The sequence below is a fragment of the Miniopterus schreibersii genome, assembly GCF_964146895.1.
Source record: "Miniopterus schreibersii genome assembly, chromosome: 6".
NCBI lineage: Eukaryota > Metazoa > Chordata > Mammalia > Chiroptera > Miniopteridae > Miniopterus > Miniopterus schreibersii.
Window position 1 is genome coordinate 6,637,018 of NC_138107.1, and position 26,084 is coordinate 6,663,101.

General features: G+C 38.7%; 1 protein-coding gene across 2 annotated transcripts in view; it reads right to left on the reverse strand.

Annotated features, from left to right (window-relative positions):
- ILRUN (inflammation and lipid regulator with UBA-like and NBR1-like domains) overlaps positions 1-26,084 on the reverse strand; it is a 90,687-nt gene that overhangs the window by 46,487 nt on the left and 18,116 nt on the right. For both annotated transcript variants that reach the window (XM_081141227.1, XM_081141226.1), the window contains exons 2-3: positions 7,858-8,012; positions 1,142-1,339 (exon numbers count right to left, since the gene is read on the reverse strand). In XM_081141227.1, the coding sequence (XP_080997353.1) occupies positions 1,142-1,339; positions 7,858-8,012 (353 nt within the window). The remainder of the gene's footprint in view (positions 1-1,141; positions 1,340-7,857; positions 8,013-26,084) is intronic.

A 26,084-nucleotide genomic window follows, 5' to 3' on the forward strand; every position in this document is an offset into this window, starting at 1 on the left:
TAAAATAAAATAAAATAAAATAAAATAAAATAAAATAAAATAAACATCTGGAGTATGGTACCAAATGATAAGAGGGTCAGTTAGTATGAAGACCGTTAGTTAGATCTAGTAACTGGGTAGTCACTGATAAGCATTTCATTGGAGTGGGTAAAGAATAGATTGGGTTGAGTCCTGGCTGATGTGGCCCAGCTGGTTGGGCACCATCTGGTGCATGGAAATGTTGCTGGTTCAATTTATGGTCAGGGAACATACCTGTGGCTGCAGGCTCGATCCCCAGTAGGGGCCTGCAGGAGGCAGCTGGTTGATGTTGCACTGTCACATCAATGTTTCTCTCTCTCCCTCTCCCTTCCTCCCTCTCTCTAAAAATCAATAAAAACATCTTTAAAGTTCCCTTAAAAAATAAAAATAATAGATTGGGTGGGAGAATAAATGAAAAATAGGAAAATGAGATGATGAGTATAGCTCACTTTGTTCAGAAAGTTTGGCAATAAAGAGAAAGTGTGAGAGGCATTAGTAGCTTGACAGGTCATCAGGTTGAAGGAAGTATGCACATTTTGTGCATTGCCTTCTTTTTAAAATATGTTTTTATTGATTTTTTAGATAGAGAAGGCAGAGGGAGAGGCAGATAGAAACATCAATTTTTCATCAATTGGCTGCCTCCTGCACGTCCCCCACCAGAGATAGAGCCCAAAACCCAAGCATGTGCTCTGACTGGGAATCAAACCAGGGACCTCATGGTCCATAGGATGACGCTCAATCCACTGAGCCGCGTCAGCTGGGCTGCATTATCTTTTTTTACGACTTGTGTCTAGAGATTCTGTAAACAAAGACTGCCTTCAGTGATCTTACAGTACCTACTAGGTTATATAATAAAAACAGCAACATTACTAAATCACTGTTTAGAATGCAAGATATATCTCATACAATTCACTAAGTTTTAACTAAAGTCCCAGTGTAAAAGGGAGAGCACTAGACTGAACCAACCAGACAGTCATTAAATTCAAGTCATTCACCTGCATGGAGTGACTTTAAAAGAGGCCATGCCCTGTTAGGTAATTTACAGGCTCTATGAGCAACAATGGGGACGCATTAAGATACTACATTAATTCCTTCACCCTGGGCCGCAAAAGGACATACTCACCTCCATAGTAGAGTCCTGTAGCAGTGCACATCCGCCATTGTCCCTGATACATTCCTGCTCTGCTGGGGCTGCACATCTGGACACTGACATCTGCAATCTCTTGGGGCTCTAGCGATCTCACCATCACCATGTTCACATGTCCAAATTGGTCTCCCCCGACATATTTAAGACAAACCCCTGGAGGCCAGGCCTCTGCCCCTGAGTTCAAGCAAAAGAAAAAAATGTTAGGCAATCAATCTTGGACAGACATGTAATCCTACCTACATATCCCCAAACTATAGAACATCTCACATGACTAATCAGAGGGAATTACCAGAGAAAACAACCTCTGACCAACAGTTTACCCCTAAGAGAAGACACATAGAGCAAAACCAAACAGAATTCAGCAAATTCTGTTTTTCATTTCTGGGACCTATGGCCTGGCAAAAGCATATCTGTTTTATGTCAAGAGTAGTAGCAGCTGACCTGAAGCATTTTGGAAAATGTTGGTCTCTTTAAAAACCAAGATTCAAGAGGAAAATTAACCTACTGTTCTAGGGCTGAATTCAGGAACTGCCCTAAACTACTGTTATAGGACAGTTCCTAAAGATGTGTTTCAGGTGACCCCAGAGAAGGCCACACATCACACTAAATCTGTAGAATCTAAGAATATGTGTGCACTGGCTGGTGTGGCTCAGTGGTTAAGAATGTTGGCCCGAGCACTGAGGGTCACGGGTTTGATTCCTGGTCAAGGGCACATACCTGGGTTGAAGGTTTGATCCCTGGCCCCAGTCAGGGAGTGTGCGGTAGGCAACCAATCAATGTGTCTCTCTCACAACAATGTTTCTCTCTTTCTCTCCCCCCTCCCTCCCACTGTCTAAATATCAATGGAAAAAATATCTTCAGGTGAAGATTACCAAAAAATAAAAGAATGAAGAACTGTGAAAGCAAGCACAGGGCCACATCTCTGGAGGACCGCATTCTCTACTAACATGTAACACATGGCTATTTTCACTCTAACTTTTTAAGCTGAAATTCATAGTAAAAATATGTCTGACTCTCCTCCATTTTTACATCCAGGCAAGAGGATGAAACACATAAGGAATAATGTCTATGATATTGTTTCCATTTTAAAAGTGTTTTTTCGCTCACCAGAGTGGCTCAAGTGGTTGAGTGTTGTCCTATGCACCGAAAGGTTGCAGGTTTGATCCCTGGTTGGGGCTCATACAGGAGGCAACCACAGGGGGCAACCAACAGATGTTTCTCTCTTTCTCTCCTCTCTCTCTAGAATCAATGAGAAATATATCCTAGGGTGAAGATTTAAAAAGAAAAGAAGCCCAGCCGGGTGTGGCTCAGCAGTTGAGCGTCGACCTAGGATCCAGGCGATCAGGGTTCGATTCCCGGTTAGGGCACACGCCCGGGTTGCCGGCTAGGCAGCCGATCAATGACTCTCTCATCATTGATGTTTCTATCTCTCCCTCTCCCTCTCCCTTCCTCTCTCTGAAATCAATAAAGATATATTTTTTAAAAAATAAAAATTAAAAAGAAAAGAAAAACAAAGACAGAGGTGTCAAGTGAAAGTTTCATGTGCATGTTCAAACAGTGGGGAAAATATGAACAGTGCGGTGAACTCCTCTGATAACACCACAATGAACTGTGTGCGATGACACCAGCCAGAGGTGCTTGCAGAAAGGACAGGAATGTCAATACAAAAAAATGGCTTTGGCAGTAATGTCTTTCCTCCTTTGGAAGTGGCAAAGATCTTATTTGGTACCAACTCCTGTTTAACTATTTTCATGTAAACTAATGCAAAATGAGAAATGTACACATTGACTTGCTCTGAGATAGCCACACAGTGACTAGAAGTAATTTTTATTGTGAAGTCTCTCTAATACACTCCTTTTTACTGTAATAGAAATCCCTATATATCTTTTTCGAGGGATATATACATTCATTATACAAATAAATCACTATAAAAAGGTAGACTCTATGGCAGGGATATATACATTCATTACACAAATAAATCACTACAGCAGGACTCTCAGGACACAACATGCTTGAAATTTACCTCCTAACAGTATTCTAGGATCCTCACTACCTTGTTCTAGAATTGCCAGGCTGTTTTTGATATACATGATGGTTTGCTACTGAAGAGAGAACAAGAGAAAAAAGCAACCAGAGTTCTACTGTTGAGATCTCAGCCCAAAACGAACAGCACCCTCTGTGGCTCTTAGATCTGAAGGAATAACAGATGAAGCAGTGGCCAAGTATGTTTTGTGATAACCTCTTAAAAAAACAACAACTTGCCAGCAGTGTCCTCTTAAGTTAACACTACCGAGAGCAACTGTGGCTGGTGTAAAGGTTGTGGGTGATACACCGGTAATACATGCAAATTCTGTTTTTCATTTCTGGGGCCTATGGCCTGGCAAAAGCATATCTGTTTTATACTAAGAGTTGTAGCAGCTGAGTTGAAGCATCTTGGAAAATGCTGGTCCCTTTAAAGACCAAGATCCAAGAGGAAAACTGAACTTCTGTTACAGGGCTGTATTCACAATTATTCTTTCACACACACACACACACACAAACAAGACAATGTCTATTTATATGAAATCCCAAGAATGTGTCTGTTTTTGAACCTCTAAGAAAATAAAGAAAACCAAGGCTGTCTGGGTATGGGAAATACTTGGCTATCCAGAGCAGATGACCACCAGCAGCGGAGATGGTCAGGTCTCTTGGCTATGCAAAAGAGGGAGTGCTGCTATATTCCAGGGAGACTGTTAGTAAACTGTTAAGTGATTAATGTTAAATAATGCAGCTACAGTCTTGATCTTTTTAGTACGCTAGGTACCCTATTGATGTGGCACTCAGAGAGCCTTTTGAAAAAACTTGGAAGAGCATAGCATCTACCATCAACTCTAAAGTGTTAATTTACTATAAACTGATGAACTTTCTGAGAGTTACCAATAATTAACTATGACATACAGTTCTTACAGCTCCAACCGTTAGGTCACGTGACTCTGAAAAAATCAAAGATACAGATTCTTTATACAGAAGGAAGGTTGAGCCATCTGGGCCACCTGAAACCAGGATTGGAAAAGTATAATACAACAGGTTTCAAATTAAGTCTGTTACAAACTAGCTTAATGGGGGATGAATATATCTGTAAAAAAGACTAATCTGTGTTTTATGACTTTCCAAGACAAGTGTCACAAGCATGCTTATGATTAAGGCTGTGATTTTCAGTTATCATGGAATATAATTTTATTTTAAAAAATAAAAAGTAACAACAACAACAACAAAATCCTGTTATGTTGTGATTTTGAGATGACAGAAAGCATGGCAAAAATGAAATAAAAGTCCATCAGTTCCAGAAAGCCTGGGACTTACTAGGTATGTGATTATAGTTTGGAGCCAGTAAAGAACATTCAAAGAGCAATGCAGAAGTCAACAAATCTCAGTGAAGATCCCCTACTCTGTTAACCCCTATAAGTTTAGAGACTGCATTTCAAAGTAAGTGACATAAAAACAGGAACCTTCATTGATTTTGTCAGCATTTTCTCCCTGTACCTCATAAAATGACTAGAACATAATACAATTTGTTGAATGAATGAATGAAGCAGAATGATCTTCTCTATAATCATACTGAAGAGAAAGGCAGAAAACTTGTTTTAAGGAGCCAAAAGAAAAATGGAGGAATAGTTATTCTTTCTCAAGTTCTTCTCCCAACTTGTTTTATATTAACTACAGAGAAGTAGTTCAAAAAACAAAGATGCCTCTAAAGGCACTCTCATGACAATATGAAAATCATATGTACTTCACCAAAGCGAGAAAAACACCAGAATAATCATTACATACTCAGCTTAACATTCACTACCCTTGGACAACAGAGCATGGCTGTAACAACTGAGAAGCTAGCTGTAAATGTTGGTAAAAACTACTGTCTACTTTCATCTTTAGAGGGATAGTTCCAAATTTTCACTTTAAACTCCAATGTAAAGTTTCCTACTCAAGTTTCCCAAGCTTCTAACACTTAAATAGTGACAAAAGTTTGGATCATGGGATTCTGCATCTACGTCATTAAAAGTCTCACTTCTGTTTTTCTGTGGTCTAAATCTAAGGATTTAAACAGTATTATGAGTTTAATTTTAAACGTGTAACATTTATCTTTTTTGGGGAAGCTGCTAGGACAGCTATGTGCAGTTCCTATTAATCTCTTCTGTTGCATATTTGAATACTTGGCATGCCTAAAAATTGACAGCAGAGGGGAATCATAAAAATTATTTATGAAACTCTTTCAGTGAGCACTATCTCTAAGGGAAGATTATGAATGAGAACAAGAGAGCCAGGGGAGAAACAGCAAAGGCCTGCCCTACCCTCTGTGTTACTACTCTAGTTCCAGAAAGAACTCAGGCCAGATTAGGATGACTGCCAAAGAACCAACGCACCTGCACACTTTCCCTCTCTCTCTTTAATAACATACCTGTCAGTTACAGGAGGCCAAGTTCTCCTTAATCAAATGGAAAGCATTTAGCTTATAGATAGAAAACTATTTTACGACTGGATGAACAAATTCCAGAAGAATATAAAAGCTATTTGTTCAAAGTACCTTGAAGGGTAAAATCTCTAGCAATTGTTGCCCAACTTTTCAAGAGGTGTTCAGGAATAAAAATGCCATTTACAGGAAAAAGACTGCAGACCCAGAGGCCATTTTGAACTGGAGTTACTATGTAAAAAAAGGTGGCCAGGAATGCCGATACAGACTTTCTCCAAATCAAAGTGAAGGGCAGGCTCTCTGGGGTTCTGATTTTATATTGTAGCCATTTTATGTCAATTCCCCCAAACCCTCCAACTAACCCAAGTGACTGTCTAGTGAGTGAGCAGATATATCAAGAGGTTTTCTGAAATATAAAATGGTTATCCTGCAACAAGGTAGTATTTAAAATATTTCAACAGTACTCTAACAACTTTCAATATTTAAAGGCACTATAATGAACTCATGGAAGGCCAGACCATTTTTAATGTAAGTAAACAAGGTCTTAGATTAAATTTTTTAAATTAAACCTTTTGAATATCTCATACTTTCTAAACAAATGTCATTCATTTAAAACTTTCATGTATAAGTTTCAAAGCATTTTCCATCAGTAACAGATTTTAGTAACACTTCAAAGGAGAAAGATGATGAATAGAAGCTAAACTAAAGATATTGTTTTCATATTTTTAAAAGCATGCAATATTAAGAAAGGTAAGAAAGAAATTAGGCAAAGGAAAGATAATCAAACATCAAACAAGAATTCAAGAAAATAGAAAATATGACTACCTTCCTATATTACCATGTACTTCTCAAACTAACAATACACCACACTGTTATAACCAAAAGGGAAAAGAGGCTAATGAAAATTTTACATAGTCACAGATGTCCCCAGTTGTCTACATTAGGTTAATCCAAATTATGTGTGTTAGCACCGTGACACAGTGAACCTGCATCCAAGGGAGAGTTACTTTTATTTTATTTCATTTTATTTTATTTTTATTTATTTTTTTAAATATATCTTTATTTATTTCAGATAGAGGAAAGGAGAGGGAGAGAGAGAGATAGAAACATCAATGATGAGAGAGTCACTGATCAGCTGCAGCCCACAACCCGGGCATGTGCCCTAACCAGGAATCGAACCCCGATCGCCTGGATCCTAGGTCGATGCTCAACCGCTGAGCCAAGCCCGGCTAGGCTGGGAGAGTTACTTTTAAATAAGCCAGAAAAACTAAGAAGAACAACGTGGTACATTAGTTATTATATAAAAGTCTAGCTTAGCTAATCTTTCCCTATCATAAAATAAAGAACTGAAAAGTAAACAGTCAATAAAAAGTCACTTTTATAGGGTTTGAGCCCCCAGAACTTTACATCATCTCATATCAGATTACCTTGCTAGCTAGGGTTCTCCAACAGCCACAAATTTTTAGCTAAATACCCTTTTGCCTATTTTTCTCTCTCTCAGAATTTCTCTGTTTCATTAATAATAAGGATGTTAAAAAATCCTCACCCAGTCAGCATAAATTATTATTGGATGGGACAAGGAATACTAACTAAACCCAATCAAATTTAAAGTCATTTGAAAATAATTTAACAATTAAAGGGTAATAATTAACAGTTACCAGATACATACTCAGATACTATTTTCAAAGAACTATGATTAGCTTAATTTTAATCTTTCAACAATGCTTTAAAAAAATAATTTCTCAATCTTTCCAGCTTTCCCAAATGAGCAAATCTGCACACTTCTTACCCTACTTTTCAAAGTGGTATTAATGTCTCAGATATCTCAATGAAATTTCAGACATAATCATCCTGTGGTTGTAAAGAAATGATTTTCAAAAGAACAAATGCTCACAGCTCTTTCTAGCTACCTTGTTCTATTCATGGCTGTTCCTCCTCTAGCCTGCTGGAAATAACTGGAAGATTAACCAGAGCAGAATTAAAGTGATGGAGTAGAACCACCGCACACAGGCCTAGTTCCGGGTGTCAAATGAATATTGGGTTGTGTTTAGATGCCATCAAGACCTACATTGTTCCTCCTAATCTAGGGCAGGGGATATTTCATTGATGTTTGGGCATAATACCAGTACAAGAAATGCTGTATCATGTATAAAAAAATCTCAGTTATACAATCACATTTCTTTATTTCTTTTAACTACTAAGAAAATGAAAACTGGACAAAGAGAAGTGCCCATTATACATTTACCAGAATTCTGGATCCGCCATGTTTTTATAAACTGAGTATCAGGAGGTATTGATTCCCCTTCTCCTATGGTGACATCTTCAACAAAAGACATAGAGGGCATACTGATGTTCGGGCTCTCGAAGTCATAATAGGCGCCAATTGCTGCTTGTAGGTTCCTACAAATAAAGAGAAAAGGTAAGAGACTTCAGTCCTGTCTAGAGCATATCATCCTAACTGTCAAACAAAAGGAAAAAGCCAGTTTCTCAGGGTTTGTAGTAGAACGTAACGCTTCTGGTATATAAATCTTCAGAGCCACTGATTCTGGCTGAGGAACAACAGGAAAAACCCCAGGACCAGCAAACTCATGCACCACTTTCTTCCCAAGGTACCCACATAAAAAACAACAAACATCGCCCTGGCCAGTGTGGCTCGGTTGGTTGGAGTAAAGTCCCATACACCAAGAGGTAGCCATTGGATTCCTAGTCAGGGCGCATACCTGGGCTGGGGTTGCGGGTTCCATCTCTGGTCAGGGCCCTGCAGGAGGCAACTGATCGATGTTTCTCTCTCACATCAATGTCTGTCTGTTTTGTCTCTTTCTCTCCCTGTTCCACTCTCTAAAAAACCAATAAATTTTTTTTTTTTTAAATATATATTTATTGATTTCAGAGAGAGGAAGAGAGAGGGAGAGAGAGGGAGAGAGAGGGAGAGAGAGAGGGAGAGAGAGAGGGAGAGAGAGAGGGAGAGAGAGAGAGAAAATCAATGATGAGTCATCATTGATTGGCTGCCTCCTACACGCCCCCAACTCGGGATCAAGCCCACAACCCAGGCATGTGCCCTGGGAATCGAACTTCGATCTCCTGGATCCCAGGTGCATGCTCAACCACTGAGCCACACCCGGCTGGGTCCAATAAAATTTTTAAAATTTAAAGGCAACAAAGATTATCACCATTGACTACAATACGAGGAGAATTCCCTCTTACCCACAAGGATAGCACATATGGGTACAGCAAGTCAATTAAAAGAAAGCTCCTCGCCCAGCTGGTGTGGCTCAGCAGTTGAGCATCAACCTATGATCCAGGAGAGCACGTTTCGATTCCCCGGTCAGGACACATGCCTGGTTTGTGGGCTAGATCCCCAGCAGGGGTGTGCAAGAGGCAGCTGATCAATGACTCTCTCCCATCATTGATGTTTTTGCATCTCTCTCTCCCTCTTCCTCTCTCTGAAATCAATAAAAATATAAAAAAATAAAAGACGAATTCCTCTGCAACTATGACTGAAATTCAAAGCAGCTCCATTTTTTAAAAACATTCTAATTTTTTTTTGAAAAAGCAACATATGCACATGGTTTAAGAAGTTTCATACAGTGAAAAATACCCAACTTATCTCCTTTCCTACACACAATCATTCATATGCTTTTTTAAAAAAATATATCTTTATTGATTACAGAGAGAGGAAAGGAGAGGGAGAGAGAGAGAGAGAAACATCAATAATGAGAGAGTCATTGATCGGCAGCCTCCTGCATGACCCTGACTGGGGATCAAGCCCACAACCCGGGCATGTGCCCTGATTGGGAATCGAGCCCCGATCACCTGGATCCTAGGTCGACGCTCAACCGCTGAGCCACGCCCGGACGGGCCATATGCTTCTTAAATATCTTTATAGAACTTCCTTATGCACATATAAACAAATAATATGTATTCTTATTTTGCCCCTTTTTACACAAGTGGTACTTTGCTGTATTCCCTCAACACTGTATCACGAAGACATCTCTATGTCAGTATATGAGTATCCTTGCTTTTTTATATCTGTATCCAGTATATGGATAAATCATTATTTATGTAACCAGTTCACTTTTGAGTTTTTTTCCAAGCTTTAATTCTTCCATAAATAAGCTTAAGCCCACATCAAATGCATCTATAAGATAAATTCCTATAAGTAATACTGCTGGGTCAAAGGGTATATATTTATGGTTTTAATATATATCTAAACTTTCCTTAATAAAAGTTGTACACTTACCCAGCCAACGTGGCTCAGCGACTGAGCACTGACCTATGATCCAGGAGACCACAGTTTGATTCCCAGTCAGGGCACATGCCCAGGGTTGCAGGCTTGATCCCCAATAGGGGGCGTGCAGGAGGCAGCCAATCAATGACTCTCTCATCATTCATGTTTTTATCTGTCTCTCTCCCTCTCCCTTCCTCTCTCTAAAATCAATAAAGACAAATTAAAAAAAAAAAAAGTTGTACACTTAATGAATGCTCCCACCAAGAATGTATGAGTGTCTATTTCCCTACTTGCTCATCAACAGTGTTTCTCCAATGTTTTGGATTTTTGTCAATCTGATAGGTAAAAAATAAGATCTCAATGAGATCTTAAAATGGTTTCCTCTTTTTGTGAGAGAGGGTAAGTATCTTTTACATATTTATGAGACATTTATAGTTTCTTTTTTAGAAGCACCATTTTGTAAATGCTGGTGTTCTTTTTAATTACTCATAAACCCCCTTATGTCAGAAGGAACTACCAAGCACACAAACCAGAGTCTCTAACTGAGCAAAATCACATGACTGACAGTTTGGTATATCAGTGCCAGAAACCAAAGGCCACTAAGGGGTTTAAGTAAGCTGTGTTCATTAGAGAGATCAAAGAAATTGTCAGTAATTACATTAACTGCTTCTCTCATGGTCTTACTCAAACTAGTGACATCATCTACAGCCCCCGCAGTAGGCAACAACATAAATGGCATTTTTTCTAAACATAACCCAACTATAAGCCAATGGATCCAGTGAGTTGTTCTTAATTATGTATAAACATAGCATGAAATAAACTCTGACAGTGCACAACTGTTCAACAGACATGCTATTAACAGTAAATACTTTTTCTGCTGGGGGCCTGCCTGCTCCTCCAGGTGTTTGCATCTGCCAGAAAGGCTGGCTATATTTAGAGCAGCTACTTCAGGTCAAGCCTCATGCAATGGTGGCCTGGTATATTAGTCAGTAATGACTGGAATTACAACACCACCAGCTTCGAGCCAGTCCTTTGTGTGCTAGATAAAATTTACATGGAGCAGAGCTGGGCCAGGGGCCAAACTGTGCCCATTTGCTTGATCATTCAATGGGAAGGCTTGTATTTAGACTTCCCAGCAACGTTCTGATCCAGCGGACTGTGATCCAAAGTGAAGAATATATGACTGGTCAAACTTGGGGAAGCCTAGCCCCTCCCTCCCACAAATAGGCTTAGGAATACACCTAGAATCTACCTTACACTTAGGGATCGGGGATAAAAATAAGCCATTTGCATTTTGTTCTTCCGAAAAATTTTTATAAAAGCTATCTGTCCAACTTTTTATAAAGATCATTTTCCTGCCCAGCCAGAGGCTCAGTTGGTTGAGTGTCCTCCCGTGCACACAAAGGTTACTGGTTCATTCTGGGTCAGGGCACACACCTACGTTGTGGGTTTGATCCCATCAGGAAGTGTATGGAAGGCCATCAATTAATGTTTCTCTCTCACATCAATATTTCCTTCCTTCCTTCCTTCCTTCCTTCCTTCCTTCCTTCCTTCCTTCCTTCCTTCCTTCCTTCCTTCCTTCCTCCCTCCCTCCCTCCCTCCCTCCCTCCCTCCCTCCCTCCTTCCTTGATCACTTTTCTGCTTCAAGTCTCCGGCAAGTAGCCTGCTGACTTGTTTTCTGTTCACTTGGCTGTAAAATACACTTGGGAGGGAAGAAACTGTGCACTCAGGACCAACTGCCAATTCTCATCCCCAGTCTGTGTCATATTTCACCTCTTGGCTCTGCCTGGTATTAGGACTTGGAGACCACTGCTGTAGAAACATGAGTTGAAAAGTCCAGCTACCCTATTTAGGCAGATTCATTTCCCTCCTCAAATCTTGCACATATCCCAACTCATCTCACAGCCAAGACAACGAAACTGCTTATTTGTACCTATATTATATAGGTAATTCAGCCAGTATAAGATAAAGATTTTTAAAGCCCAAAGTGAAACTGAAAGTAGTGAGCTGGACTCCTGGCAGAAAGCAAGAGTAGAGGATGACAAAGCAAATTCATTTTCCCAAGGACCAGGCAGAGAATGGACCTTAGCCCAGTGGTGCTCTCACCCATTAGGCAGGTACACAGCTCAAAATGTGGGTGCATGGCTCCTCTGCCCTTGGACCATTTCAATCACGGACTCACTGGCCCAAGAAATAGCAGGAACAGACCAAACAGCTCCAATTCAGTGTAAGAAAAAGGAGACATGATAGCATGTATTCCCGCTCAAAACAACATACTCAGCTATTATTAGCCAACAAGGAATTCTACATGAAACAGAGCTGGGTGGGGAGATGAGAAAGGGAAAACAGTGACTCAGTATTCAGCCCAGCCTGAAAGTTTAAACTTCCAGGTTCCTTCAGTGTTTTTGCTAAAAAAATAAAAATGAAAAGTTTTAAAATCTTTTTGCAGATGGTTAAAAGCACCCTGAAGAACAAAGGGAGGCAGTGTAACAGTGGAGGAAAAAGGCATAGGCTAAAATGAACGATGGTGCCCAGCCGGGCGTGGCTCAGCGGTTGAGTGTCGACCTAGGATCCAGGCGATCGGGGTTCGATTCCCGGTCAGGGCACATGCCCAGGTTGTGGGCTGCAGCCGATCAATGACTCTCAAATCATTGATGTTTCTATCTCCCTCTCTCCCTCTCCTTTCCTCTCTCTGAAATCAATAAAGATATATTAAAAAAAATAAAAATAAAAATAAAATGAACGATGGTGATGGTTGCACAACACTGTGAATACACTTAATGCCACAGAACTATACACTTTAAAATGGTTAAAATGGCCCTGGCCAGTGTGACTCAGTTGGTCGAGTGTTGTCCCATGTACCCAAAGGTCACCACTTTGATTCCCAGTCAGGGCACATCCCCAAGTTTCAGGTTCAGTTCCAGATCAGTGTTTCACACACACCGAGTGAAGGAAGCAACTGATCAATGTTTCTCTCTCACATCGATGTTTTGCTCTCTCTCTTTTCTTCCCTTCCTCCCTCTCTAAAATCAATAAAAACATATTTTTTAAAATGGGTAAAATGGTAAAAAATTTTTAAATGGCATTGTTTAAGAGGCAGCTCCTACCTCTGGCTATGGAGGTTTGAAGAAGCAGCTAAGCATCTATGTTGGTATTTTTCATTCCCAAAACTGAGTTTTTTGTATTACAAGATTGGCTTATATTTTATATTACAAGGTTGGCATTATAAGGTTGGCTGTGAAGACTGCATCAGGTAATGTGTGTAAATATACTAGGTTGTCATTCATTCATTCATTCAACAAATATTTAATTAATGAGCATTTATTCAGGTTCTAGGTACTCGACCTGGGACCAGCAACAGAACAGACATCAAGACAGGGAAAGTCCCTGCATCTATGAAAAGCTTTTGGTCTAGCAGACTGTAGCAAATCAGGGACACTCAAAGAAGGGTAACTCTAACTGCCAAATGTCAGGATCAAACTATTTTAAAATTTATTTTATTATTATATTTTTTAATCCTCACTCGAGGATATTTTTTCCATTACTTTTCAGCGTGGAAGGTGGGAGTGGGATGTGGAGGAGGGGGAGGGGGGAGAAAGAGAGAGAAAGAGAAAGATCGATGTGAGAGAGACACATTGAATGGTTGCCTCTTGCACATGACCCAACTGGGGATGGAGATTGAGACTGTAATGAAGGTATGTGCCCTTGACTGGAACTGAACTCGAGACCCTTCAGCCTGCGGGCCAATATTCTAACCACTGAGCCAAACTGGCTAGGGCTGATTTTAGAGAGAGAAGATGGAGAAAGAAGGTGTGGGGGGGAGGGGAGAGAAAGAGAGAGAGAAACATCAGTTATTCCATTTACTTAAGCATTCATTGGTTGCCTCATGTATGTGCCCTGACCAGGGATCTAACCTGGAACCTTGGCCTATCAGGAAGAAGCTCTAAACAACTGAGCTATCCAGCCAGGACCACACCAGCATTTATCTACTTCTTAGAGACCTAGAGAATCCAAGATTACTTTTCTTTTCCTGGCTATTTATTGATCCACTAATCTTATTACTTTTTAGAACTGGTACTTCTATCACAGCAATTATACCTTTTCCAAAGAGAAGGTAAAAAAAACAAGCATTCTACCATGAAAATGCAAGGTGGTGACACTGTTCTAGATTTAAAGAGACATAACCACCAAATGCAATATAGGACACAGAAATTCAACACTGGCATTGTAGGAGCCTAGTTTCTAAGTGCCTTTGGATAATATGTCAGGATCAAACTATTTTTCCTTGAAGTCCTTGATTGGATTCTGATTTTTAAAAAAAAAGGTTATAAAATATATATTTGGGGGCACTTGTAAATTTAAATATGAACTGGATATTTTTTATTAGTAAGAATTTTTGTACAGTACCTCAGTATCTTAGTATATGGTTATGTAAGAAGATGATACTTATTTTAGAATAAGCATGCTGACTTGCCCTGGAATTTTTCAAGCTTCTTACTATGCTATAAGAGAACAGTTAATTCTCTACAAAAACTGGGCTCTGGAGATTCCAAGATGGCAGCAGATTAAGTGGAAGCTACACTGACACTCTCCGAGGACCAAAATGGAATTACAACTAAAATATAGAAAAACCATCCTGAATAATCAACTAAAGACTAGCTGGGGAGCACCCTCATAACCAAGGAAAAAAGGTGGAAACCCCATAGAGACTGATAGGAAGCGCGGAGGCATGAGAAGGCTGGCCTGGCTCCCAAAGACACCAGGTAAAGGTCCGAAGGGATATCTCAGCTGTGGGGGATTCCCACTGAGAATTCTGGGGTCTAAACCCCAAGCTGGGCTCCCCAGCCCAGAGCACCAGAACTGAGAAAGATGCCCATACAACATCTGGTTGTGAAAAGCAGCAGGGTTTCTGTCTGTCAGGGAAAGATGGCTGGAAATACAGGCACCCTCTTACAGTGCCAACACACAAAACTTCGTGTGTAGCCACTCACCTTGGACTCTGGCAGAGGGAGCACAGAGTGGACTGGAGCTATGTGAGAAGAATCCAGGATGGGGGCTTTGGGAATACAGCTTGGATTCCTGTGCTGAGTCATTCCCCCAAATGGCAGAGGACGTCTTTCTCAGGCAGACCTTTACCATCAAGGCAGCTTTTGTCCCACCCTATTGGAAAATATCTAGTCCCACCCTGTGGAATTTATGCTTTGCTGTGGTCTACAGCCTGAGGCTCATTAAGAGGCTGAGAATAACAATAAGCCTGCAGGCAAAGGTGGATCTCTGGATGCTTTGAGTCTTTGCCTGATCTACTTCTGGACCCAGGGCTAGGAAAAGCAGATACTGGTGCACATCTTCTTCCTTTCCAAAAGCACCCAGCCCCAGCAGAGGGAACGACAAATAATGAATTGCTTAAAGTTCCAAACAGGTACTCAAGGCCAGTCACAAACAGTCTCTGAGATTGTCTTGCACCAGAGACACTCCAAAAAGACTAGGAGTCATAACAGACGTACTTAATACATAGGAACAACCCAAACAGGCAGCCAAAATGGGGAGACAAAAAACAAGCCCCAAATAAAAGAACAAAAGAATTCTCCAGAAGAGCTACATGAAATGGACATAAGCAATCTATCAGATATAGAGTTCAGAATACTGATCATAAGGATGCTCAACAGCACAAGAAAAGATATGGAAACTATGAAGAAAATTAAGAATGACAGCAGAAATAAAGAATACATTGGAAGGGATAAACAGCCGATTAGTAGATGCCGAGAATCAAATCAGCGAATTAGAAGACATGGTAGAAAAAAATCACTCAATCAGAGATCCAAAAAGGAAAAACAATTAAAAAAACAGGAGGATAGCTTAAGGTAGCCATGGAACAACATGAAATGTTAACAATATACACATCATACAAGTACCAGAAGGTGAAGCGAGTGAGCAAGGAATAGAAAACCTGTTTGAAAAAATAATGGCAGAAAACTTCCCTAACTTGGTGAAGGAAAAAAACACACAAATTCAGAAGGCACAGAGATTCCCAAGCAAGAAGAACCCAAAGAGGCCCAAGCCTAGAAACATCATAATTAAAAAGCCAAAAATGCAAGACAATGAGAGAATCTTAATGGCAGCAAGCAAAAAATAATTTGTTATCTGCAAAGGAGCTTCCAAAAGGCTGTCAGGTGATTTCTCATCAGAAACCCTACAGGCCAGAAGGAAATGGCATGAAGTATTCAAGGAAATGAAAAGCAAGGATCTAAAACCAAGACTACTCTATTTAATAAGGATATCATTCAAAATAGATATCTTTATTAAATAGGATAAAGGAGTCCTATCACCTGAACCTCAGGACCTAAAAAAGCTAAAGGAGTTTATCACCACCAAACCACCATTGGAAGAAATGTGAAAGGGACTGTTGTAGTAAGAAGTAGAATGCTTGGTGGGACTCCCCTGTGAGGCCATCTGGACCAGGGCTTTTGTTTGCTGGGAGTTTTTTCATTCCTGCTTCGATTTCATTAGTTGTTATTGGCCTATTCAGGTTTTCTGATTCTTCCTAATTCAGTTTTAATGATCTCACTCATTTGTGGAATCTAATGAACAAAACAAACTGATGAACAAAACAGATCCAGAGACATAAAAGCATGAAACAGACTGATGAATCTCAGAGGAAAGACAGGGGTGGGTGGGTGGGAGGGAAGAGATTAACCAAAGAACTTATATGCATAACCCATGGACACAGACAATAGTGTGAAGACCTAGGGCCAGTACAGGGTAGAAGGGGTCAAGAGAAAAAAGTGGGACATCTGTAATACTTTCAACAATAAAGATCTGGGGGGGGGGAAGCATGCTGAAATATTTAAGGGTGAAGAGTCACGATGTTTACAACCTTCAAATGACTCAAAAAATTTTCTTTATAGAATAAAAATTATGCCCCAAATGTTAACCATGTTGAATCTAGGTGGTAAATATAAGGGTATACACATTATGATTCTTTACATTTTTCCTATAGGTTTGAAAAGTTTATAATAAAAAGGTAAATGTAAAAATAAAAAAAAAAGAGAGAAGATACCCATTTTCCTGTCACTAGAGGATATAAAGAAAACTCAGTGCACTGAATTACTACAACCATCTTGGGAACATGAAGGGATCGATTGGGAACCTCAGGACCTAATGATGAGGCTGATATACTGAGGATGATAGATCAGAAAGAGGGAAATAATTGCTGTGTCCTTGATGCTATAGTTGAACCACTAAATTAGGCAACCTTGGGGCCATCTTACATTGGGTATTCTTGTCATCTGAGATAATACAATTGGCTTGTTTTTTTTGGTTTTGCTTATTTTTAAAAAGCAGGTTCTGAGTACACAAATTCAACACTGGCATTATAGGAGTTTACTTTCTAAGTGCCTTTGGCTAGTAAGTCAGGATCAAACTATTTTTCCTTTAAAAAAAACTGGGGTAAAACACTCATTACAATTACTTTAGAAGTATATAATTCAGTGGCATTTAGCATTCACAATGCTGTGCAACAACCACCTCTCTCCAGTTAAAAAACTTTTTCATCACTTCATATCTATTAAGAACACCCCATACCCATTAAGTATTCATTCCTCATTTTTCCTCCCCCTCATCCCCTGGCAACCACTCTTGTGCTTTCTGTCTCTATAAATTTGCCTATCTTGGGTAATTTATAAAAAGAATCATACAATCAATATGCGACCTTCTGTGTCTGGCTTCTTTCACTCAACAAAATGTTTTCAAGATTCATTGCAAATGGAAGCATGTATCAATATTTCATTCCTTTTTATGGCTGAATAATATTCCATTGTGTGTACATACCGTATTTTGTCTATCCATTCATCTGTTGATGGGCATTTGGGTGTTCCTACCTTCTGACTTTTATGAGTAATGCTGCTATAAACATTCATATACATATGTCTGTGTGGGCATATATATGTGTTTATTTCTCTGGATATATACCTAGGAGTAGAACTGCTGGGTCATATGGTAATTCTATGCTTAATTTTTTGAAGAACTGCCACACTGTTTTCCACAGTAGCTGAACCATTTTATTTACATATCCACCAACAATGTATGAGTGTTCCTATTTCTCCACGCCCTCACCAACACTTAATTTCTTTTATTTTTCATTATAACCATCCTCGTGAATGTAAAGTGCTATTTGTGGTTTTGATTTGCATTTACCAATGATCTTAAACATCTTTTCATGTACTTGTTGGCTTCATTAAGAAATTTGGACTTACTCCCAAAAGCAAAGGATAACATCTAAAGGTTTCAAAAAACAAACAGCCCCATCAGGTGTGGCTCAGCACTGACCTATGAACCAGGAGGTCATGGTTCGATTCCTGGTCAGGGCATAGGCCTGGATTTCAGGCTCAATCCCTAGTAGGGGGTATGCATGATGCAGCCAATCAATGATTCTCAATATTGATGTTTCTATCTCTCTCTCCCTCTCCCCTTCCCCTCTGTGAAATCAATAAAAAAATATTTTAAAAAATTAACACCCTTTTCAATCACATTTAAAAAAAAATAAAAAACCCACACACAACTTCACTAAAGTAAATTTACACAGCATAAAATTCACCCACTTCAGTTGTACAATTCAATGATTTTAGCAAAAAAACTGTAAAACCATCACCATGTTTTAGAACATCATCATCATCCCAATAATGCCCTAATCCCCATAATGTGTAAACATGTTATGCTACATGGAAAAGGGGAATTATCCTAGACTATCCCAGTAAACTCTATGTGATCATTTCCTTAGGAGTATAAGAGAGACCTGGAAGACAGAACCAGAGGCACAGCAATAAGGACTTGCACAGCCTGCTGGCTTTGAAGAATGAGAAATGAGGCCATAAACCACCATAAACCCAGAAATGGTTGTGGCCCCTGGAAGCAGGAAAAGGCAAGGAAATGGATTCTCCAGCAAGAACACAGATGTGATAGACAACACCTTGATTTTAGCCCAGTGAGACACATTTTGGACTTCTGACTTCCATAACTGTAAAGTAAGAATATGGTGATTTTTTAAACCACTGAGTTTGTGGTAATTTATTACAGTAGCAAAAAACTAATACAATGGCTATTCATTGTAGTATTCTTTCTATTTTACTGTATATTTAAAAATGTACATCATAAAAGAAAAACACCTATGAATATGAAGGCAGATTAAAGAAAGATTACAATTTTAAAGGTGCTGTTTTATGCTGAGTCATTTCCTTCATCATAATTCTGCTTTCAAGAACTCAAATATCCATTAAGACTCATGTTTAGAAATAACTCCCATTTTTCTTGCTTCCCCACTGTACCCCCAAATTTAACTGCCATCAATAATTCCTGAAAATCACTAGGTCTAGTGCTAACTGAAATTTTCAAAGATACTAGAACAACACTGGCCTAGAGGAGACGTGAAAATGTATGATAACCCAAAAAGTCCCAGAATAACAAAAAGAACTAATGTGATTCAGACAAAGCTATCTTCGTAAACAAAAAAAGCTGTGGTTTTCTGTTGTTCATGAAACTTACTTTCTTATTTAATTCTTTTTTAAAATTGATTTGAGAGAGAGAAAGGAGAGAAAAAGAAACATTGATTTGTTGTTCCACCTATTCACACACTCACCGGTTGCTTCTTGTATGTGCCCTGATCAGGGAGGGAACCCGCAACCTTGGCATATCAGGATGACGCTCTAATCAACTGAGCTACTTGGCCAGGGTCATGAAATACTTTCTTTGGGACATAATTTAAAGTAGCAGTTTTGAAATGATCTGGTAAGTTTATAAATTAAATATGGTTCACAAAAGTGTACTTACCTAACACAGAACTTACAAAAAGCCAGCAGTGGTCAAATGTATCTTATCCAACAGACTAGTCAGAAAGCTGTTTTCTTACAAAAAGGAACTTTAGCTTTTGATTTTTTTAAAAAGATTAAAAGTGCCAAAAAGCTAAGCTATAGAGCAACACTCCATTCATAAATCTAGTTGCTGTTTATATATACAGAGAAAAAAGCATGGGCTTTGAAAATAAATACCATGCACCTTTTACATATGCCTTCGATTAAAATGCTCCACACCTGTCTAATATGTCTTGCCTTTGAGGTGTATTGATGGTGTGCTACAGGGGCCAGCTTCAAAGCCTCTTCAGTTTCATCCACCCTGAGGAACAACGCTGACAATACCATCTTTGGAGATAATACAAAAGTACACCTAAGCACACTTCACCTCCAAAACTGCATACTAGGGTACATATCTGAAAAAATCTAAGGCCCTATGTGATCAATCATATTCTCTACTCTGAGAACAAAAAGGTAAATAAACCTTGTCCAAGTTCTACTTAATATGATGAACAAAACTAAAACAATGTTAGCATCACTATCAAATAATACCACATGCCATTAATGCCAACTCTTACTCACTTTGCAGCCAACCCATCTCCAAATACTCTGTGGCTATATTTGGCTGCTCTCTGGGACATGTGAGATAGGTACCTTTAAAAGCTACATACTTAGAACTAGGGGACTAAATTAAATTAGATTTAACTTGGAGAAACAATATGATAAAGTCAGACTTTATGGTAGTTCACAAACCTGAGAAGGCCAGATCACTTTTTCCTTTAAAAGCTAATAAAATGACAGTATAAATACTTCAGAGGCTGCTGCCATTTTTAGTAGCAAATAATCATTGAGAAAACAAGACAGACAGTATTTAAAGATTTCATCTAAAAGTCCTGTGATACTTGCAGACAATCTCACATATTCTGTTAATGTTTTTCATGTTCTGGACAATCAGCTATACAGATGACAAGAAGTCAGGTTTAGACACTTCATCCAACTATGACATTTCTTACACATTACAGAAGAAAAGGATTTTTAAAAATAGCTGTTTTGCAGGACACTGCACAATTACCACCAGTTAAATTACTACAAAAAATAAATAAAATCAATCACAAAACCATCCAAAGAAACATGGGAAGGTGGGGGGAACTATCCAATTTGATTTACGAAGAAAAACTAATAAAAATTGAGGAGGAAAAAACACACACATATCTGTAGACTTTTCAGGTTCTACCTGAAAAAGAGTAGTCTCTTAAAGACAGAAAAGCCGCAAACATCCCAAATAATGGAAACACAGCAAAGGAGTTTCTGTACTTCAAGCTTCACAAATTTAAGATCTCTCTCTTCAGAGGGTAAGGCAAATACACTTAAGTTCACAGTATAAAAATAGACTGAAAAATAACCAAAATTTTGCTTTTTTCACCATAAAATCCTTTATGACTCTAATTTGATAAGTTCCATTTAAAAAATTAGCAGTATGTTTACAGGCAACTGCCAACTAATAAAGAAAGAAGAAACAACGGAATTAGAAAACTAACTTTTTGCAACCACTTATGCAATAAATGACTTAAGAAAGGATGGTTAATGGATATTTTAAAAAGATGGAAGAGCCTGGCCAGCGTGGCTCAGTGGTTGAGCATTGACTTATTATCCAGGGGATCCCAGTTCGATCTGTGGTCAGGGCACATGCCCGGGTTTCGGGCAGTAGGGGAGTGTGCAGGAGGCAGCCAACCAATGACTCATCATTGATGTCTCTCTCTCTCTCTCTCTCTCTCTCTCTCTCTCTATCCCGGCCAGTGTGGCTCAGTTGGTTGAGCATCATCTCATGCACCAGGAGGTCGCCTATAAGATTCCCAGTGAGGGCACATTTCTGGGTTGCAGGCTAGATCCCCAATAGAGGGAGTGCAGGAAGCAGTCAATCGATGTTTCTCATGGATGCTTCTCTCTCTCTCTCCCTCTCCCTTTCTCTCTCTGAAATCAATAAAGATATATATATATATTTTTTTAATGTAGTATACAATGGAATACTAGTCAGCAATGAAAATGAACAAAATACTGATAGATGCTAAAACATGGATGAGCCTCAAACATTATGCTAAATGACAGAAGCCAGATACAAGAGGCCAGATATTATATGATTCCACTGATATAAAAATTGGAGAAAAGGCAACTATTCAGAGATAGAAAATAGATTAGTGGGGGTGAGAATGAGGATTAACCGTCAACAGGGAGAAGAAATCTTATTAGAGTGATGAAAATATATAACTGGAATGTAGTGATGGTTGCTCAGCTCTGTAAACTAAAAAATCATCCAATTATCCACTTAAAATGGGTTAATTTATGATATGTAAATTATAATTCAATAAAGGAACTTTAAAAATAAAACAAATGTGGTAAAATGTCACTTATATAGGTATTCATATAGGTATTCAAGACGAGTCTTTCAACTCTTCTATAGTTTTGAAATTCTTCAAAATAAAAAGTTGGGGGATATCCCGGCCGGTGTGGCTCAGTTGGTTGAGCATCGTCTCATGCACCAGGAGGTCGCCTATTAGATTCCTGGTGAGGGCACATTTCTGGGTTGCAGGCTAGATCCCCAATAGAGGGAGTGCAGGAAGCAGCTGATCGATCTCTGTCATGGATGTTTCTCTCTCTCTCTCTCCCTCTCCCTTTCTCTCTCTGAAATCAATAAAAACATATTTAAAGAAAAAAAGTTCGGGATAGATCAGAATGAACTCTGCAAAACACACACATTCCAATATTAGTGTTCCCAGTTGTGGATTACCTAAAAAAGGTAAAGGACATAGCACAACTGTGACAGATTTAGGATAAGATAAAAGAGCACCTAGGGCCAATTTTTATCCAAGGATATGATTAACAATTTTTTCTCTATTTTTGTATTATTTTTTCTAATTACCAAGTAATTCATATTCATTGTAGAAAATTTAAGAATTAAAGTGAAAAAGAAAGAACTAAAGTATAAAAAAGAAAATAAAAACCAAGAGTAAATATCAGCCAGAGATAGCCATTTAAATTTGTTCTTTATCATTCAGGTAAAAGCAGATCCAGATCCTTTGGTGAAGGAAAGCTATCTGTATATAACTTTTATCATAACTTGATCAATTATTCAACTGGCTGCTGGCCAGGTAGCTCAGTTGGTTAGTGTCATCCCCATATGCCAAGGTTGTGGGTTTGATCCCTAGTCAGGGCACATACAAGAGGCAACCAATGAATGCATAAATAAGTGGAACAACAAATTAATGTTTCCCTCTCTCTTTCTTTATTCCTCTCTCTCTAAAAAAGATAAAAATAAAAAAAATTATTCAATTGGCATACCGAACTTTTGTATCATATCCAAACAATCACACAAGTCATAATAAGAATACAAAGGCAGAACAAAAAATTTTAGATGCAAATCCAATGCTTTCAGTTTCCAATTAAAAACTGCATCATTGGTCTTATTTTTCTCCCAAAACCCTCGTAAAACAGTGTTATTCGCTGAATAAATGTTTGTGTTTAAAATTCGTCGAAATCCTAAGCCCCAATGTGATGGCATTAAGAGGTAGGGCCTTTGGGGGTGATTAAGTCATGAGAGTGGAACCTTCATGAATGGGATTAATGTCCTTATAAAGGATACCCCAGAGAGCTCCCTCAACCCTTCCACCATGTGGGGTTACAAGCAGAAGTAGGCCATCTATTAATCAGAAATTGAGCCCTCACCAGACACCAAATTTGCTAGCACCTTGATTTTGGACTTCCCAGTCCCAGATTTGTGAAAAATAATTTCTTCTGTTTATAAGCCACACAGTCTGTGGTACTTTTGTTACAGCAGCCCAAATGAACTAAAATAAAAAATTTTTAATTAATAAATTCACAAGGACAAAGTGAACAAATGAGGAAGCAACATTTGGGGCTCTGGAAAGTAGACAAATGATAAGTAACTTAGCCAACCTTAACAAGCTGAATCCTACTCAGCCAGCTGTGGGAAAAGGTAGAGAAATAACCCAATTTTAATGAGAATCTCCAAAAGGTTCAGGATTAACACTACCAGGTTACCCTTCAAGTGAAGGTGAAACTATGGATAAAAATAGGAGAGGTTATGCATTTGCCTAAACCCAACAGTTAGACCTCAGATCCCCTAATATAGTCTAAACACTGCAGGGCCTGGTGACTGCCCACCATGGAGGAAATGGGTGGGGCCGTTAAACCCTCAGTTAACAAACCCTAGTCAGACTCACAGCTTCCAATCCACTTTTTATGTACTTCTCTTAAAAAAGGGGTAGGTAGCAAAGAACCACCATATATTTAAGGTAAAGCATCTATTATGAAAGAAATAGGTCAAATTGAACAAACAAAAATGCAACCTGAAGAAAAGAACACTGAAGAGATCTCCTATCTGGCCAATGTGGCTCAGTGGTTGAGTGTCAACCCATGCACCAGGAGGTTGCAGGTTCAATTCCCAGTCAGGGCACATGCCCAGGTTTCAGACTCGATCACCAGCAGCAGCTATGCAGGAGGAAGTTGATCAATGTTGATGTTTCTCTCGCATTGATGTTTCTCTCTCTCCTCTCCCCTTCTCTCTTTCTAAAATCAATAAAAACATAAAAAGATCTCCCTGAAAACTGAGCAAAAAATTGTCAAATGGTGAAAAGAGAAAAGAAAGAAGACCATACCAGAAGGTCCAATATCTGAAAAATGGAAGATCTAAGAAAAGAGAACAGAGAAAATGAAGGGGAGGAAACCAAAAGATTAATTCGAGAAATTTTTCAAGAACAGGAAGGCAGTTTCCAGACTGAAAGGGCTCCCCAAAGCTGAGCACAATGTTGAAAATACATGCCTAAAAGCACCAGCATTGTATTTAAGGACTCTGGGAACACAGTAAAGTTAATGAAAGCTTCCAGAAAGGGGAAAAACAGGATTTATTCAAAGAACAAAGACTCAGAACAGCACCACATTTCCACATTTCAACATTTCCACTAGGGGGTGAAAAAAGACAAAGGTATCAGGGCCTTCAAAATCCTGAAAAAAGTTATTTCCAACCTTGAAACTGCTACCTAACTAAACTTGGACATCAACTAAGCATTAGAATAAAATATAGTTTCAGAATACAAAAGTCTTAAATTTTATCTCCTCTGTACTGTCAGGGAATTTTTAAAGGCGGGGTCCAAGAAACAGAGGTTCCAACAAAGCGGGGAGAGTGTGAAAAAATCCCCGGTGTGCCCACAGACCTACAGCACAACCAGTCCAGATCAGAGTAGGTCATATGCTCTAGAAAAGACTTCTTCACAAAGATAAAACTTACGGGACACCTAAAGTATCTGTACCCTATTAAGAGATTCACAACTGGTAAGGAGTTTGATGACAATTTAGTAAAAAATATGTAAGAGATTAAGCAAACCAAAAATCAAGATAATTATTACACTGGGGCAGCAAAAGATTGTGCAGAAAAAGAAAATGAATCCAAGTACACTAATGGCTCAAGTGTTTTTAAACATTTAAATAGTTAAAACAATATAAACACTGAAAATTGGCTTAACCAAATTACAAATAATTAAAATGGGAAAATGGGAGATGGGTGAGTAAAAGTAACAGTTACCATGTGCCAGGCATGCTGTAAATCTTTACATATATTAATTTATTCTAATCCTCAGATAAACACTGCTATTGTCCTTATATATGAGGAAACCAAAGCATAGAGAGGGTAAATAACTTGCCAAAGGTCACACAAATAGTAATAACAGAAGCTCTGAACTTTGCTCTTTCACCACCACATTGGCTCACCCAGAACAAAATCCTCACCACCCTGTGGGAAGTCAACAGATAATTAAAACTAAAAAAAATCAATAGAGAGGTAAAAACTCAAAAATCCGTTGAAAGAACTGAAACAGACTGCCTCTGGAGAATGAGATAAGGAAAAAGGGGGTCTAGAATCCCTGTTCCTTTTAATAAGCCTGTAGTACTGCTTGACTCTTTAAACTATGTGCATTTATAACTTGGATAAAATGAAAAATTAAATCATAAGAAAATGTACTTCACTTTAAAATCATTTTTTCAGTAAATATTAAAACATACATATCAATACAAGAGGAAAAAGTGCAAAAACAAGCCAAAATGTGTGTGTATACATGTGTGTGTACATGTGTGTACACACATAGCAAACCAAAAATCAAAACAATTATTTCCCTTGGGGCAGCTAAAGGTTGTGCAGAAAAGGAAAATGAATCCAAGTACACTAATGGCTCAAGGGTCAATAAACATTTAAATAGTTAAAACAAAAAAAACACTGAAAGCTAACTTAACCAAGTTACAAATAATTAAAATGAGAGATGATGAATGAAACTAACAATTACCATGTGCTAGGCAGCTCTAAATCTTTATATATGCATTTGATACATGATAAAG